The 13,659-nt window shown below is 48.5% G+C and overlaps 1 protein-coding gene across 6 annotated transcripts; it reads right to left on the bottom strand.

Moving 5' to 3' along the window:
* Positions 1 to 413: 413 nt before the first annotated feature.
* On the bottom strand, positions 414 to 13,597 carry KCTD17 (potassium channel tetramerization domain containing 17). 6 transcript variants are annotated; one of them, XM_074539352.1, is made up of 8 exons: positions 7,628 to 13,597; positions 6,685 to 6,793; positions 4,872 to 4,963; positions 3,868 to 3,963; positions 3,361 to 3,486; positions 2,566 to 2,644; positions 2,032 to 2,321; positions 414 to 1,151 (listed from the first exon to the last, which is right to left on the bottom strand). In XM_074539352.1, exons 2-7 carry the CDS (start codon positions 6,695 to 6,697, stop codon positions 2,065 to 2,067), a joined length of 663 nt encoding a protein of 220 aa, XP_074395453.1. In that variant the 5' UTR covers positions 6,698 to 6,793; positions 7,628 to 13,597; the 3' UTR covers positions 414 to 1,151; positions 2,032 to 2,064. The 6 variants fall into 6 exon arrangements, with proteins under 6 accessions (XP_074395453.1, XP_074395452.1, XP_014123680.1 ...); XM_074539351.1 differs by having other exon boundaries at positions 7,634 to 13,597; XM_014268205.3 differs by lacking the exon at positions 7,628 to 13,597 and adding an exon at positions 7,415 to 7,621.
* Positions 13,598 to 13,659: the final 62 nt, after the last annotated feature.

The following is a 13,659-nucleotide window of genomic DNA, read 5'->3' as shown; positions in this document are numbered from 1 at the left end:
TTTTTTTGGCTCTAGTTTGCCTCACTCTGCTAAAAATTATCTTGAGGTTTGTATATTTTTGACCAAACTCCAGTCCTGGCACTGGCAACTGGCAAAAGGTTCCACACCCCTGCCCACCCCCACCCAATCAGATGTCCCTAGGATCAATAAGGTCACTCACTAGCCAGGTGGTCCTCACTTACAGTTATGCTTTAGGGCTGCAGATAAGCAAACCTGCTCTGTAGCCCAGCTGCCTGCACTGGGGATGCAGCAGCACAGACACAGCGGGAAGCACCTCCAGCCCCCAGAAAACAGGCACAGCACAAGCAGCTTCTGGTGGCTCCAGGTGATGAATCCAAACTCCTTTTCTCCAACTCCCACCCCCTTACAGGAGGAATGAATTCTTGCCACTTAAAATGAGAGGCAGCAAGGAGGAACAGACTGTGAATTTTATTCAGGAGTCTTCAGACACAGCAGTGAAGCAAACACCCTGCTCCCCAAAACTGGGATCTGCTTGGTGCTGGCTGACACAACATGAGGTACCAGCATGTTCATGGTACCCAGGCAGCACACCATTCTCCTTCTCACACTGCTGGCACAGAGCTGCTTTGGGGGACAGGGGGGAGGCACCAAGGAACGTGATACCCAGCACAGGGACACCTCCGAGCCATACAGGTGGCCCAGAAAAGGACGGTGGCTCTGCATTTGTCCCCAGGCCACAAGCCCACACCAGTTGCCTGCAACAGTGAAAGGGCAAGGGCTGGTCCTTAGACAGCTGCCACCATCTCGGTCCACATTTGCATCCAGGGTGCTCAGGAAGGGACCGCAGGCTGCAGTGGCTGATCGCTGATGTCCCCACCAGGGGCCACTGTGACATTAAGGAAAGCCAGACTGCCAGGCATAGGAGGGAGCTGTGGGCTCCCGCTCCTACAGCAGCTCAGGGGCTCCATGCAGCATCTGCCCTCCTCCAGGGCTGGAATCTCAGGCCTCCGAGGTGAGTTTGTAAAAAAAAAAAAAAATGGCTGCATGTGAAGAGTGAAGGGGGTTGGGGGTGTCACTGTGGGAGAAAGGGCTGCCATACACTGCAGTACAAAAATAAAGATATAAACAAGAAATGAAAAGGTTGGAGTGGAGTGTTCAGATCACATCCTCAGATCTCTGGCTTGTAACAGCTAGAGAAGGAGAGAGAAAGAGAAACACAATCAATGGTAGGAAAAAAAGGCATCCGAGCATGGAGGGGAGAGTGAGAAACAGAAAAAGGGAAATGACAGAGGAAACACAAAGAGAAGAAAAAGAAAATAAATGAAGGTGGGAAAATAGAACAGAAGGAAGAAAAAGTCCATGTGATTAACATACACTGAGTCTTAAGATAATAACACTCAGGTCCCACAGCCACAGAGGGAGAGAGAAATGTCAGCCAGCTAACAAGTGCCCTCTATCAGGGCCGGTGGAGATTGAATCTGAGAATCTCCAGTTTAATAGGAGCCTCACAGTTCTGCAGTATGGAGATGAATACTTCTTCTAACACTCTCCATACCCAGCCTCACGCTTGTTGGCCAGCCAGCCTTCCTAAGCAGGAGGCAGAGCAGAGAGGCTCATTTTGCACACAGCTGTGAGAGCATTTGCAGTGGGGACCAGCTGCTTCTGCTCTGCTTTTGCCACCTTTCCCACTGCACTCTCACCCTGGCAGAGCCTGTGGGGGAAAAGCTCAGGGAAGGAAAAATAACAGGCTGCCTTCTGCAAACTGCCCGGGCTGGCAGGCAAAGGAGCTGCGGACGCAGTCTGGAGGAGCGATCTGGCATGCATGTCACGCAGACACGTGGCAAAATTCCACCCATTCCCCGAACCACCCCGGCCTGCTTTGCATTCATTTCCACCCCTCTCCCAGCTGCACTCTCCTTTCTGCTGCCAGAGCCTCTGGTCCACAGCCATAGGATCTGCTTGGCAGGTAAAGGCACGCATAGGATCAGAATATGTAAAGCCACCTTAGGGATGAGTCAACCTCACACCTCCCTCCTTCCCCTCCCCAAGCTCTACAAACCAGGGCCATACCCACAAGAGGGAAGTGAGTCACTCATGCAGAGCTCAGGCTGGCAGGAGCTGGGAGTGCAGACAGGTAACATACCTGCAGAGGAGGAAAAGTGAGGAGCAGAGAGAGACAGGGCCCTGGGCAGAGACCACTCTGAGCCCTGAGGGACAAGGAGAGCAGAGGGAAGGATGCTGGAGGCTGGCGAGTGGGGCAATGTGGGAGGTAGATGGCAGTGCTGGGATGGACACGGAAGGGAGCAGGAGGGAGGGTCCGCAGGAAGAGAGTTTAGCACAATCCCGAATAGATGGACGGTCTGCAAATAAAAATAAAACCGCAGATAAACCAAACAGTTTAAAATACAAAGCAGCAGCCATGGTAACAGCTCTCCCCTGACAGCTTTATCTCCAGAGAGACTCCAACTCCTGGAGAGGACAGCCCCCACACCCCACACCTGTTCTAGTCCTTCCCTGCTGCTAGCTGTGAGCTCTCACCAGAAAGGTGGACGAGTCTATGCCTGGGGGGTTATTTTTATCATTTTCCTCAGGGATTTGCTGCACCTTTCTCCTCTGCTTCTGCTTCTGCCTCTGCCTCCTCCTCCACCTCCTGCTCTTCCTCCTCCAGGTCCTCCTCTGTGTTCTGTGGCCCAGCATGTGGGACAAAAGGAAGAAAGAGTGGAAATGCTTGCAAGATGAGCCATGGCAGTTCTTTCTGACACACAACGGAACAAAGCAATTGTCATAACACTGGAATAAAAAGGGACTTTTCCCCATGGCCAAGACAATTCTAGGTCAGGGAACAGAGAGGGTTGTTTTCCTCTGGAGTATCTCATCAGGGTATCTAACCCACTTACAAGTGCTGTGACCCCACCGTCCAACAACTGCCATCAGTTGCTAGTGTTCCTTCCTGCATCCTGGGTGTCTACAGAATGTCATGCACTGCACATGTTTCTGTCCTTCCCTCAAAAGGGGAGCAGGAGATATCTGCCCCTCAGGCTGAGACTCAAAAAGGAAAGAGAATGCTGCAAAACCTACAGGGAAATAATGCCCTATAGGCAGTGATAAACACAGAATGGGCATGAGGAGGCATGAGGGGGATGTTAGAGTAGCATGAGAGGTGCCAGGGTGACTTGCTAAAGCCATTTGCCACACACAACCACACACCACCCCTCCAACACACATACTCCTCCTTTTGGGCAAAGGGTGTCATGCCACAGTGCTGAACACCAGGGCAGGCCCCTGTATTTCACCACTGAGGCGCCCCACTGTTGCAAGGGAGAGAGAAAAGAGAGAAGGAGCAAAGAGCAAAGGATCTCATAGGCAATGGGAGCAGGGCCATAGCAAAGTTAATCTCACCTTGGCTTTGTGGCTGGGCTCAGAGCTCAGGCCATTGGGGGAGTTGTACAACTCCTTGGAGACCACACACAGGAATTCTGTCTGATCCTCATTCCCATAATTATAGGATGATCCAATGTTCACAAGCTAGAAAAGATGAGAGCAAGAATCACAAGCACATATTCCTGGAAACACCCACTCCACCTGGGGAGCAAGGCAGAAAGCCCATCATGCAGCACTGAGTCTAATGCATAATCCTGTTGGAAAGGCCTCATAACTAAGCCGAGGAGACAACACAGAGAAGCAGGAGAGAAGTCAGCCAGGATGCAAAACAGGCTGGCCTCACACAGTATCCTCTAAACCTCTAGAAAGGGGCAAGAAAGAGTCATTGATTGAGCATGATGAGTCAATCAATGACTTACCCAGTATTCTCAGAGAGGGAAGGAGCCATGCCCAGCAACTGTATGGTATCCATGATCTTTTCCCCAGAAGACAACTCCTTCTCCCCCTGCTCTGCCTTACCCATACCTGCTCAAAGCGCCATCCATCTGACATAGTGGAAACCATCTGAGTGAGCTCCTCTTCCTGGCACTGCAGCACACGGTAGACATGCTTAGGAGGCACCTGAGAGCAAAATTGCAGAGCACACTGACAACTGTCACATGCTAAAAGCTGTTCTCCTCCTGTAGAATGAAGTGGTAATACCCCTCCTTGACAGACCTGTCCCCTTCCCCATGTCCCAGGTGAAAGGGGAGTGGAAACCACAATCCAGTTTTCTCCTGTGCTGTCACTGGAGGCAAGAACAGTATCTCTTCTGAAGAGTAGGGACTGAGCTGAGTGCTCCCTGCATTGTCCCCAGAAGATATTGCCCTATTTTGATGGGGACTATGCACTTGTAAGTACAAAATAATTTTTGCAAATGCAACAAATGCTGAGGGGGCTTGGCAGCACAAAGTGGCTGTGCTGCTGGAGGCTTACAATCTGAGGAAGACAAGATGAAAAGTGAGATAGCAGACAATCCTCCCTCTAAGAAAGATTTTCAAAGGTTGCTGGCCAAGACAGGGTGTGATTGTGCCACAGGATTGATTCTTTGTCTGCATTTAACTCTTTCACAGCCACCTCTTCATCTATTTCCTCCAGTTTCTCTACAGGTATTTCCATGCTCTTCATTGTGATTACACTCCCAGGACTCCCCACACCCATGACACCTTTGCTCTCCTCACAAACATTCCTCTATATCACACAGCAACCAACTGCCTTCTTCCAAAAGCTAGAGGAGCTCACTTAGTTTCAGGGACTACATCCAGCATTACTTCTGGGATGCAAAGCAAGACTGCAACTTGTTTATTGTAACTAAATTGGTGGTAGCTTGTCCCCTGCAAGATTTTGCTGCATTGGGATTAGCACATAATCTCTAATTAGTTGTTTCCTTCCATTCCTTGCTGCTTCTCTCAAGTCTTCTCTCACTCTGGACTCATCTCTCTCCTTTTTTACACCCCCTGCTTCCCCCACCCCACTCCATCTTTCCATACCTGTGTTACTGTGTAGTCCTTCTCCTCCATTCGATCCTTGATTATTCGGATCAAAGGACCAATGTTATAGAACTCAGCTTCTTCAAGGATCCCTGAGAAAGACAGACAGAAGGACCAAAAAGACAGAAAGTTAGCAGCCCATCTTTATTTTTTGACTTGCAAAAGATCAATTCTGAGCCTCACAAGGTCCATAGGGAGAAATTATATTACTGCTTTTCTTTTTAACAGGCTTGAAACCCTTACTGCAGAGAATTGAAACTTGGCTCTCTGCATCTTGTTTCTAATGCTCACCCCAACTTCCTTATGCTGCCTGCTACTACAGAAGCAGGCACTGCCAGTGAAGGCTTGTGCTGAGGACTGCCAATACCTGTCCCAGATACCTGGCCAAGGAGAACAACTGTAGGCTCCAGTCTCTCTCAATGACCATTTGTCTGACCTTGCTCAGACTTTCTCAATAAGGCAGAAAACAAAAACTTGCAGTTCTGACAAGTCACCAAAAGACCCTAGAAAAACCTAGCTTACCTCCTCGGCCACTTGGAGTTGCAGCCCCATATGACTTTATATGATCTTTGGCTTTATCCCCTGTGCTTCAACTTAAAAGAGGTAAACAGAAATGGTTTTGTTTTTTTCTCTATGGTGTTTGCATCCATCACCTCTCCTGAGACTCACCTGTTTGCTAACAGGCCTTCAGGAAAAGGGAGGTGGTTCCCAGAGAGTCAGTGAGGGAAAGGTGGCTGGAAGCCAACACTCACATGTTCCCAAGGCAGTACAAAGAAAATATAGATGGGACGTCCCTCACTACCTGACACATTCATACCTCTTCTGTGTCTCTCATTCAGCAGTGTATTGTCCTACTGGGTTAGTCTTATGCCAGCCTGAATGTTTGCAGCAGGATAAAAAAAGGCAATGCAAATTAACTGGGCTCGTGTTTATGTTTCAGATTTGATATTAAAATCTGCAGATGAACTCTCTCTGACCCAAGGATTACAAGAAATGTAAAGTAGGAAACACCTCAAAATTGTGCTTATTACAATCCTGTACCATTAGTTGGGTATATTTTTGGAATTATAACTGGTAAGACTACAAGTTTCCTTGCTTTAGGTAAAAATATCTAAGAAAGGCAAGAAGACAAATGATCATGCAGAAACCGTGCTTGGCAAGGGCTGGACAGCACAACCTGTATTTGGAATTGGCTCCTTATTACACCCTCGCATCCAAAAAATTACAAGGCACTGTGGACTGCTGACTGGTAACACTGTGATGTCACTAAGTCATCCTATTAGACCCACTGTCAACCTTAGATGAAGGATTAGTTTGTCTGACTTGTTCCACTGGAATTTCTGCAGTCCACGACCATGAGAGCACAAGCGGCATAACAGTGCATATCACTGATTAATGATGGTCTTTATCTTTTGGCAGTCAGTAGAAGAGATGAACTTGGTTTTGTTTGGTCAATTGGGCTTTCATTTCTAATTAGAAACAGACATTAATAGAAAACTCAGTCATAGAGCCTGGTTAAAAGTAGATCAGGAACCAGTAAAAAATGGCTTATTGAGGCTCTGAGATGCTGCCTACTTCTGTGTTGGTGACATCTCTGCTGGACAGTTGTGATGCCACAACACCTGCAAGGATGCCTTCCTCACCCACTGCAAACCCCTTTAGTAAAGGAGACATAGTCATACTTTGCAGGGATAGCTCTCTGAAATCACCCCACATCAACATCCAAAACAAGAACAAGAGACAACAAGGTTGATCACAAGTCCTATTTTTCCTGAATATGGGAAGTGGGATTTTTCTGAGCTCCACAACTCACCTTCTTCAGCCATATCTTTATCCAGGACCAGCTTCCCATGGCGGAGGAAATTCAGAATCGGTCCAAAGTAAGTGGGGTCCCGATCTATTAGGTATGCACCAGTTTCATCCTAGCAACAGATATAGATCACAAGGAGAAAAAACCCATGGAAAACTGTAACCAACTGTAAAATACCCTAGAATACAAGAAAATACAAACCTAAGCAAAAATATCTACTATTTCTAAGATTCTTTGGAAACCATGGGTCCCTGAGAGTCCCTAGCCAAGTCAGTCCAGCTTGGATTTTAACTCCTGTATTGATCTGCTCAGCATGCCCACTTCAGCATGAATCAATCCAGCTGAAAAAGCCCAAAAAATAGGCCTCAGCCTCTTTGTGTAACTGTGAATCCCGGCCTGGTGCAAGAGAGCAGAGACCGCCTTACAGGAACAAGGCTGAGTCAGGCAGACACAGCTGGGAAGTAAACCCAGGATGTGCGGTGACAAAGAGGAAGAAGAGCAGGAGCAGAGGGGGGATGGCCTCACTTTTCCCCAGCTCAGGAAGGCAAGTGCCAGGCTACAACAAGGTGGAATCTGGCATGGGGAAATCCTTCCCGGGAGAGGGGGGGCAAAGAGCAGGCATTTCTCACTCAGCAGCTCCTGCAGCTGCCGGGGTCTGGCTCCATCCCTGCATCCCTCCAGCCCTCCCCGTGCTCGGTGCGGCACGGTGCGGGAGGCAACCCAGCTGCCTTACCCGGTCCGACTGCAGCTCCTCGCCCTGGCACAAGCGACACAGGAAAGATTTCTGCTCCCGACACAGGGTCTGCCTGGTGGTGAGGAACACGGTGCCCCCCACATTGAGCCTCACCCACTTGGCCTGGGTGCCAGCGGGTGGCGGAATGTCCCAGGTGCAGCGTAGCCCCACGGCGCCCTGCATCTCCTCCCTGCCCTCCATCCTCATCCTCACCCCCACCTCCCCCACGGCGTGCAGGGACTGCCGCAGGTGCTGCCTGTCGGAGAATGCCGGGATCTGTAGTTTATCTGCCTCTCCCTCCGCAGCAGCCGTGTTTCCCGGGGACCAGGATCTTCCCTGTGACTACCAAGGGAGTCCTGAGAGGAGGAAGGCTGCTCGACGCTGGAGGATATCGCTGCGGCTATTGGCGTGGGCAAAGCCACAGCTCCACAGCTCTGACACCCCCTTGGCTTTTCCCCCGTTCCCGCTTTCACAGACCATGGGCGGGTCAGCACTCCGGAGGTGCAGGGCGTTATGCAAAAATCGTCGGCATTTATTTCCAGAGACATCCTCTCTGGCTCATTAAAAGGTTCTGGGAACTGTAGTTTCGCCGGGACATGCACAAAAGGGTGATGGGAACTGTAGTTTTCCCAGCTCGCAGTTCCTGCAATGAGGATGCTGCAACGAAGGGCACTGCACACATGGCGCCAGCCCTGCGGACGGTACTCTGCCTACTTCCAGTCCTAGGTCTTGCCTGCAAGCTTCCTCGGAGACAGCAAGCACAAGCTGTTTCCTGGCAGTCGGCAGATTAAGCCCCTCAGGGCTGTACTTCACAGCATTCCCTTCAGGACATCCCTTATTCCAGGCTCAGTGCTCAGTGCCACATCAGTTGCCATACTTTCTTGCAGCAAAATATGCAGACAGTTGCCTTCTTGCTAACATACATAGGGACAGTTCTGGGAACTGTATTTTGGATCTGTATGAAGTGCTGGCAGGGGGCAGGAATCATTTTTCTTCCAGCTCAGAGGAGTTGCTGACTCAGCAAACTCCCCCCTGTGCTGCTCTACCAGAGCAAACCCCCCACGTCCTTCCCCTGGGCTCCTGCCATCCCTGTCTGTGTCTGGGCAAGAGAGCTCAGACTGTAACTCAGCTCTGTGTGGAGCTTTACCTCTGCCCCAGGCATGTATCACCCGCCGAGGCTGATGTGCCAATCCCGTGGTATGGAATCTAGCCCTGCCTCTGCCACTCGCTCCTGCCAGGCCGAGCCTGGTGCTCAGCAGTTCATGCCCCAGGGGACTCTGTTCAAACACACTCCTTGGCACAGAAACAATCTGAACAAGCTCTCTCCAACAGCTCTGCCTTTCCCACTCTCACCTAAGCACAGCTGTGCTTGCCAGCAGCTCGAGCACATTAAGAATGGAAAGGAAAGGCTGGTGTTTCACCCCATTGTGGCTCAAAACCTTCCTCCACCTAAGCAACTTCCTGGCTCTTCCTTGACAGGGCAATGCAGCACCGCAGAGACACACACCACTTTCTTTTTCTTGCATTTAGATCTTAGTGCCTTTGGACATGGGGGGTTATTGAGTGAAGAGGCTGGGTAAAGAGAAGCATTATGTTTTACTCTTACATTCCTTTTCTTCTTGTCCTTCCTTCTTTTACTTGCAAATCACTCCCTTTTATCACTACAGAAGAAGGCAGCATTGCCCTTCCCCCAATCACCCAGGATTTCCTTCACAAAGATGGCATGTGTACTTTGCTCCTTCTGTGGAGGAATGCCAAGGGGAGGAGAGGAAGAGAGGGTAACACGGAAGAGGTTTCAAGACTGCTGACCTTCAGTTAATTTAAGTACAGGAACAATTCAGCGGCTCCAGGGTGTAAATTCAAATAATTTTGAACCAGCACTAGAGTGACCATTAACAGAGCATGAAAAAATATTTTTGTCTACCTATATGGAGCAAGCTCTGGCCACAATTACTGCCCAGCCCTGGGACCAGTTTCCACCGAGCAGTAACATGCATCAAAAATGCTCAGACTATCACTGACCCGGGCTGAAGCATCACAGTGCAACACAGCTCTGGGCTGTCAGACTGCTGTCCTCCTAATTCTGCCTCTGAGTCAAACCACAGCAAATTGGAGACCTCTGCCCTGCCCTCTGGTGTGTGAGGACTACAGGACCCTGTCTGTGCTGGCTGCAGCTTCAGCACAGAACTGGGGTGAGGATTGTGGCTCTCCGATATGAATGCTGTAGTTGGGTGGCAGACTATAGCCCCTTATCTCCCCCTCTAAGAAATCTGCCCTACCTTCAATTTTTATCCCTCTTTCACCAAGTGTTCACCCTCTCCTTTTTCTCCTCTCACATCCCCTCAGCCTCTTCTTTTTAAGGTCCATCTCTTGTTCTGAACATCTTCTTTTCCAACCTCTCCCATGACAATGCGGCTCACGAGTCCAGGACAGTCTATATTCGAGGCATACTTTGTTCCATCAATACCAGTCTCCACTTGTGGCTGGAACCTCAAGTCTTGCTCACCCCAGGGCCATGGGGTGAAAAGTTAATTGCTAAATCTAAAGAGGTATATTGTGAGTAAGGAAAGATGCCAAGGAACACCACTTGTAACATCAGAGCCTTTTTTTCTGCAATATACAGCAAAAAATTCATTGAAAATGAACCAGGCCAGGGATTTCCCCACAGTATGTGAAAATACTCTTCAGTAAGAAGCCAATGTGGGGTGAGTTACCAACTGAAATGTTCTGATGAGTTGGTGGCATAGGCTAAATACAGACTTGATTGCACACCAACACCAGATGTAGTTCTGAGATGCAATTAAGGCACCTTTGTTAAGGTTCCCTAAAATCAAGAAATAGGACACAGGAGAGGTAAGTTTAAACAATCAGTGGTGATGGGTCAAAGGTTGGACTTAATGATATCAGTTCTTTCCCAATTTTATGGTTTTATGAGTCTATGGCTTGTTCCTGCTGCCTTTATGACAACTGTATATAAAACATATGCACAGAGGGAGAGCAAGCAAGAGCTTACACAGCGCTGTGTGATGCTGTAAGACCCTACAACCTTGCAGAGACCCCAGAGAAATCATGGGGACCATTGCTCAGACAGACTAGGAGCAGGACAAACTTGACGGCCACTGGATACTGAACAAGAGCTGAGGAGAAGAGAGCAGGACATAAACTGGGAGTGTCTTGGTTCAGCAGTCAGGCCTGCAATGCAATCCTGCAGAAAGCCACACACATTGCAGTGCTCTGCAGCTTGGTACATGGCATATGATGCATCACTGGCATTGTAGAGCTGCTTTTCTGGAATGTTGCTTTGTGGACCAACAGTGGGAGCAGGGATCACCATGTGTTGGCACAGAGTGTCACCACTCTGACAGGCTGGGAACACATACTGGGGATTACACATGGCAGGAGGCACTGGAGAAGAAATCAGGAAAAACTAATTGGCATGTCCATGTAGGATCAGTGCCACTCTCTTTTCTGCAGGAAGTGGAGAGGGGAAGACAAGTGATGCTCTGACATTTTGCCAGTGAGCCAACAGGGAATCGGGCAAATAAAATTCCCTACATTGGACTTGGGGGCGGACACAGTTGAATAACAGAGTGCAGCTTGACTGCCAGCTGAGCCAGGCACATTGAAGCATGAAGAGAAAGGCTCCATGGCATACAGGCAAGCTACTCTTCCTCCAGCTCCTTGTGCTGCATGAGGTCTGTGAGCAATGTACCTGCATTCAAAGCAGTGTGCAAAGCCTGTGTGTGGATGTGCATCACGCAGCACCTTTGCTGAAGACTGCTGGGAGGAGGAGACAGAATGGTTGTGTAGCACCTGGATGTAAGCTGGCACCAGGAGAGATGGGAGGAATATGAGAAGTCCCTGCAGGGAACAACAATTACCATGGCTCATGCAGTGCTCGGGCCAGTGGTGCTGGTAGAAGGGCTGCTTTAGAATTTGGAAAAATTTGCAGAGAAATAAAGTTTGCTGGGAAATGAAGCATGAAATAGTGCAGCCTGACTGCTAGGGAGCAGGATGGAAGGAAGAGGAAGAGAGGTGACAAAGAAGACAAGTGAAGAACAGGGGACCATGGGATTACTTTTGACTAGACCAGACTGCACAGAATCCAAACCTCCTTCAGGACAAAAGTATTGCAGATAGTAAAATATACCAATAAACAGTTTACATGCTGGCCTGGGATTCTCAAATTTATATAGAAAGCAGTAAAAACTCTAGTCCCAAGGTAGCCACAGGTCAGTGTGACCTTCCTCCTAAATCAGGGCTGTTGTTTAGGCTACCTTTTTGGCTACCATGAGCCCTACCAAAGATATGCTATTACCAATCCCCTGTGGCAAATTTTCCACAGGAAAATCATGAACATTAGTGATCTGCATTATATCCACTTCTCCCCAGCTTTTGGTTCCTATAGGAAACCCACCCAGAGTCAGGGACATAAAGATCTGCAGAACATTTATAGTCCTGGTGTAAGTCCCCTCAGCTGTTCCATATGTCCAGTAGCATCTGTTATAGCTCAAAATAGGTTTTTCAAGTCTCCAGGATTTGAAAACATTGCCTCGGTCTTCACAACCTTCTCAGTGCTTTGCCTGCATCACCAGAAGGGATCTCAAGGAAAAATAGGGGGAACATCAGAAGACACTCCTGGATAGATTTTTGATACATGATATAAGAGGGAATACCTCAGAAAAACAAAGTATCTTGCTGTGGGGAAGAAGCTCTCAGTTTCTCCTCTGTGGAGAAATGAAGGCAAAGTTAAGCATCTGGGAAAAGATTTGCCAAAAGCTGGGAAGAATCACTGAGATTTTGTAGCAGAAAATTCAGCCAGAGAAGGGCAGTTGAGTACTGCCAAGCTTGGCTAAATACCAGAGAGGGGGAAGGGCCCTGCTAGATGTCATCAAGCCGCAGGGGTGAAATGTAGAGCAAGGGCAGAGGAAAGTTTTCAGTATAATGTGCAATCTCCAGGTGGATGGCTGGGCTGTGTCACACATCTGCCTGCAACACACAGGACAGAGAAAAGCATCCCAGTCTCAAGAGGAAGCAGAGAGATTCCCCACTGACCCCCAGGACTGATGGGTCAGGGGCAAAAAAGGAACAGAGATGCATCAAAAAATATACTGGAAGGACACACAAGAGCCAGCTCCCTGCATCTATTGCAAATAAGTCTGAAACAATATGTCAATTTTCCTAATAACTAAATTTTCTTGGAGAAACAGAGCAGGCACTCATCTGGCCACATAATCACAAAATCAACCTCCCTATGGTGTTGTTGTGACAAGGGTCACTCGTTTCAGACCCCTGTGCACCCAGTATGCTCAGCACTTGCTGCAATGCCAGCCCCAAGGCCTTCAAGAGCTGGGTTGTCAGTCTGGACGCAAGCAGGGAAATCGCAGGCTGTCAGTCACTGGGTGCTCAGACCCTATGTGTGAGTGGGGAGGACAGAGAAGAAATAAACTGGACAGTGAAATTCCAGCTGCCCAGGAGGTGAGCAGAAACAGAACTTCCATGCATGCAAGCCAAGGCCAAGAAGAAGCAGCCAGAAGAGGTAAGAGGAAATGCAAAGAATAAACACCCAGCAATAGGGAAGAATCCAGTCCTTACAGTCAAAACTGTGACAATAAGTACCCACTGCATTCCCTAGAAAGTCCAACCCCACTATCCACAGATGTTTACAGGTACCTGTTGCTGCAAGCCCAAGAGAAGAAACTGTCACATTAACTTTTAAGTTAGCAGTAGGCCAAAAGAGATGCAGGCTTTTGGGGTTTTTTTTTTGTTTTTTTTTTTTTTGGCGGGAGGTTTCTGTGGGTTTTTTTTTTGTTTAGTTTTGGGCATTTTCTCCTCACATGAGGAGAAAATCTCAGAGAGAACAAAATCTTGAACATTATCAGGGATACCTGGTGTACTTTCAACTCTTAGACATAAAAGAAAAAGGTCTTGGGGAAAAATAGGTTTCAGTGTGGGCTATTCCTCTGAAGGTCTCAGTTCTGCTAAGTTTGCAGGGAAAGGTTACATGGCAAGAATGAAAATACCCATGCAGTCCATTTTCCACTATGTAAGCTGACATCCAGTGTTTCAAGAACAGAGCTGTAACCTACAACTGTGGACTTTAAGGCAAAAAAAGCAAATGGACTTAGAACTGAAAGCAGGTAGATGGTGCAGAGACCCAGGAGAGAGGCATGTCACTGTCCTTCCTGGGTCAAAGAGCTTGTTGAGGTTAACAGGTGTGGCTCTACTTTCAGAGAGAAGGAAAT

Source organism: Zonotrichia albicollis, chromosome 4 (genome assembly GCF_047830755.1).
Source record: "Zonotrichia albicollis isolate bZonAlb1 chromosome 4, bZonAlb1.hap1, whole genome shotgun sequence".
Lineage (NCBI taxonomy): Eukaryota > Metazoa > Chordata > Aves > Passeriformes > Passerellidae > Zonotrichia > Zonotrichia albicollis.
This window is presented reverse-complemented; position numbering and strand designations above follow the sequence as displayed.

Excerpts from the sequence above, each read along its gene's own strand:
- KCTD17 (XM_014268205.3), bottom strand. The coding sequence starts at position 7,621 with ATGAGGATGGAGGGCAGGGAGGAGATGCAGGGCGCCGTGGGGCTACGC. Across the intron at positions 4,964-6,684 it reads TAAAGATATGGCTGAAGAAG|GGATCCTTGAAGAAGCTGAG; the intron begins GTGAGTTGTGGA and ends TGTCTTTCTCAG. Across the intron at positions 2,322-2,565 it reads AGCAGAAGCAGAGGAGAAAG|ACCGTCCATCTATTCGGGAT; the intron begins GTGCAGCAAATC and ends TTTTATTTGCAG.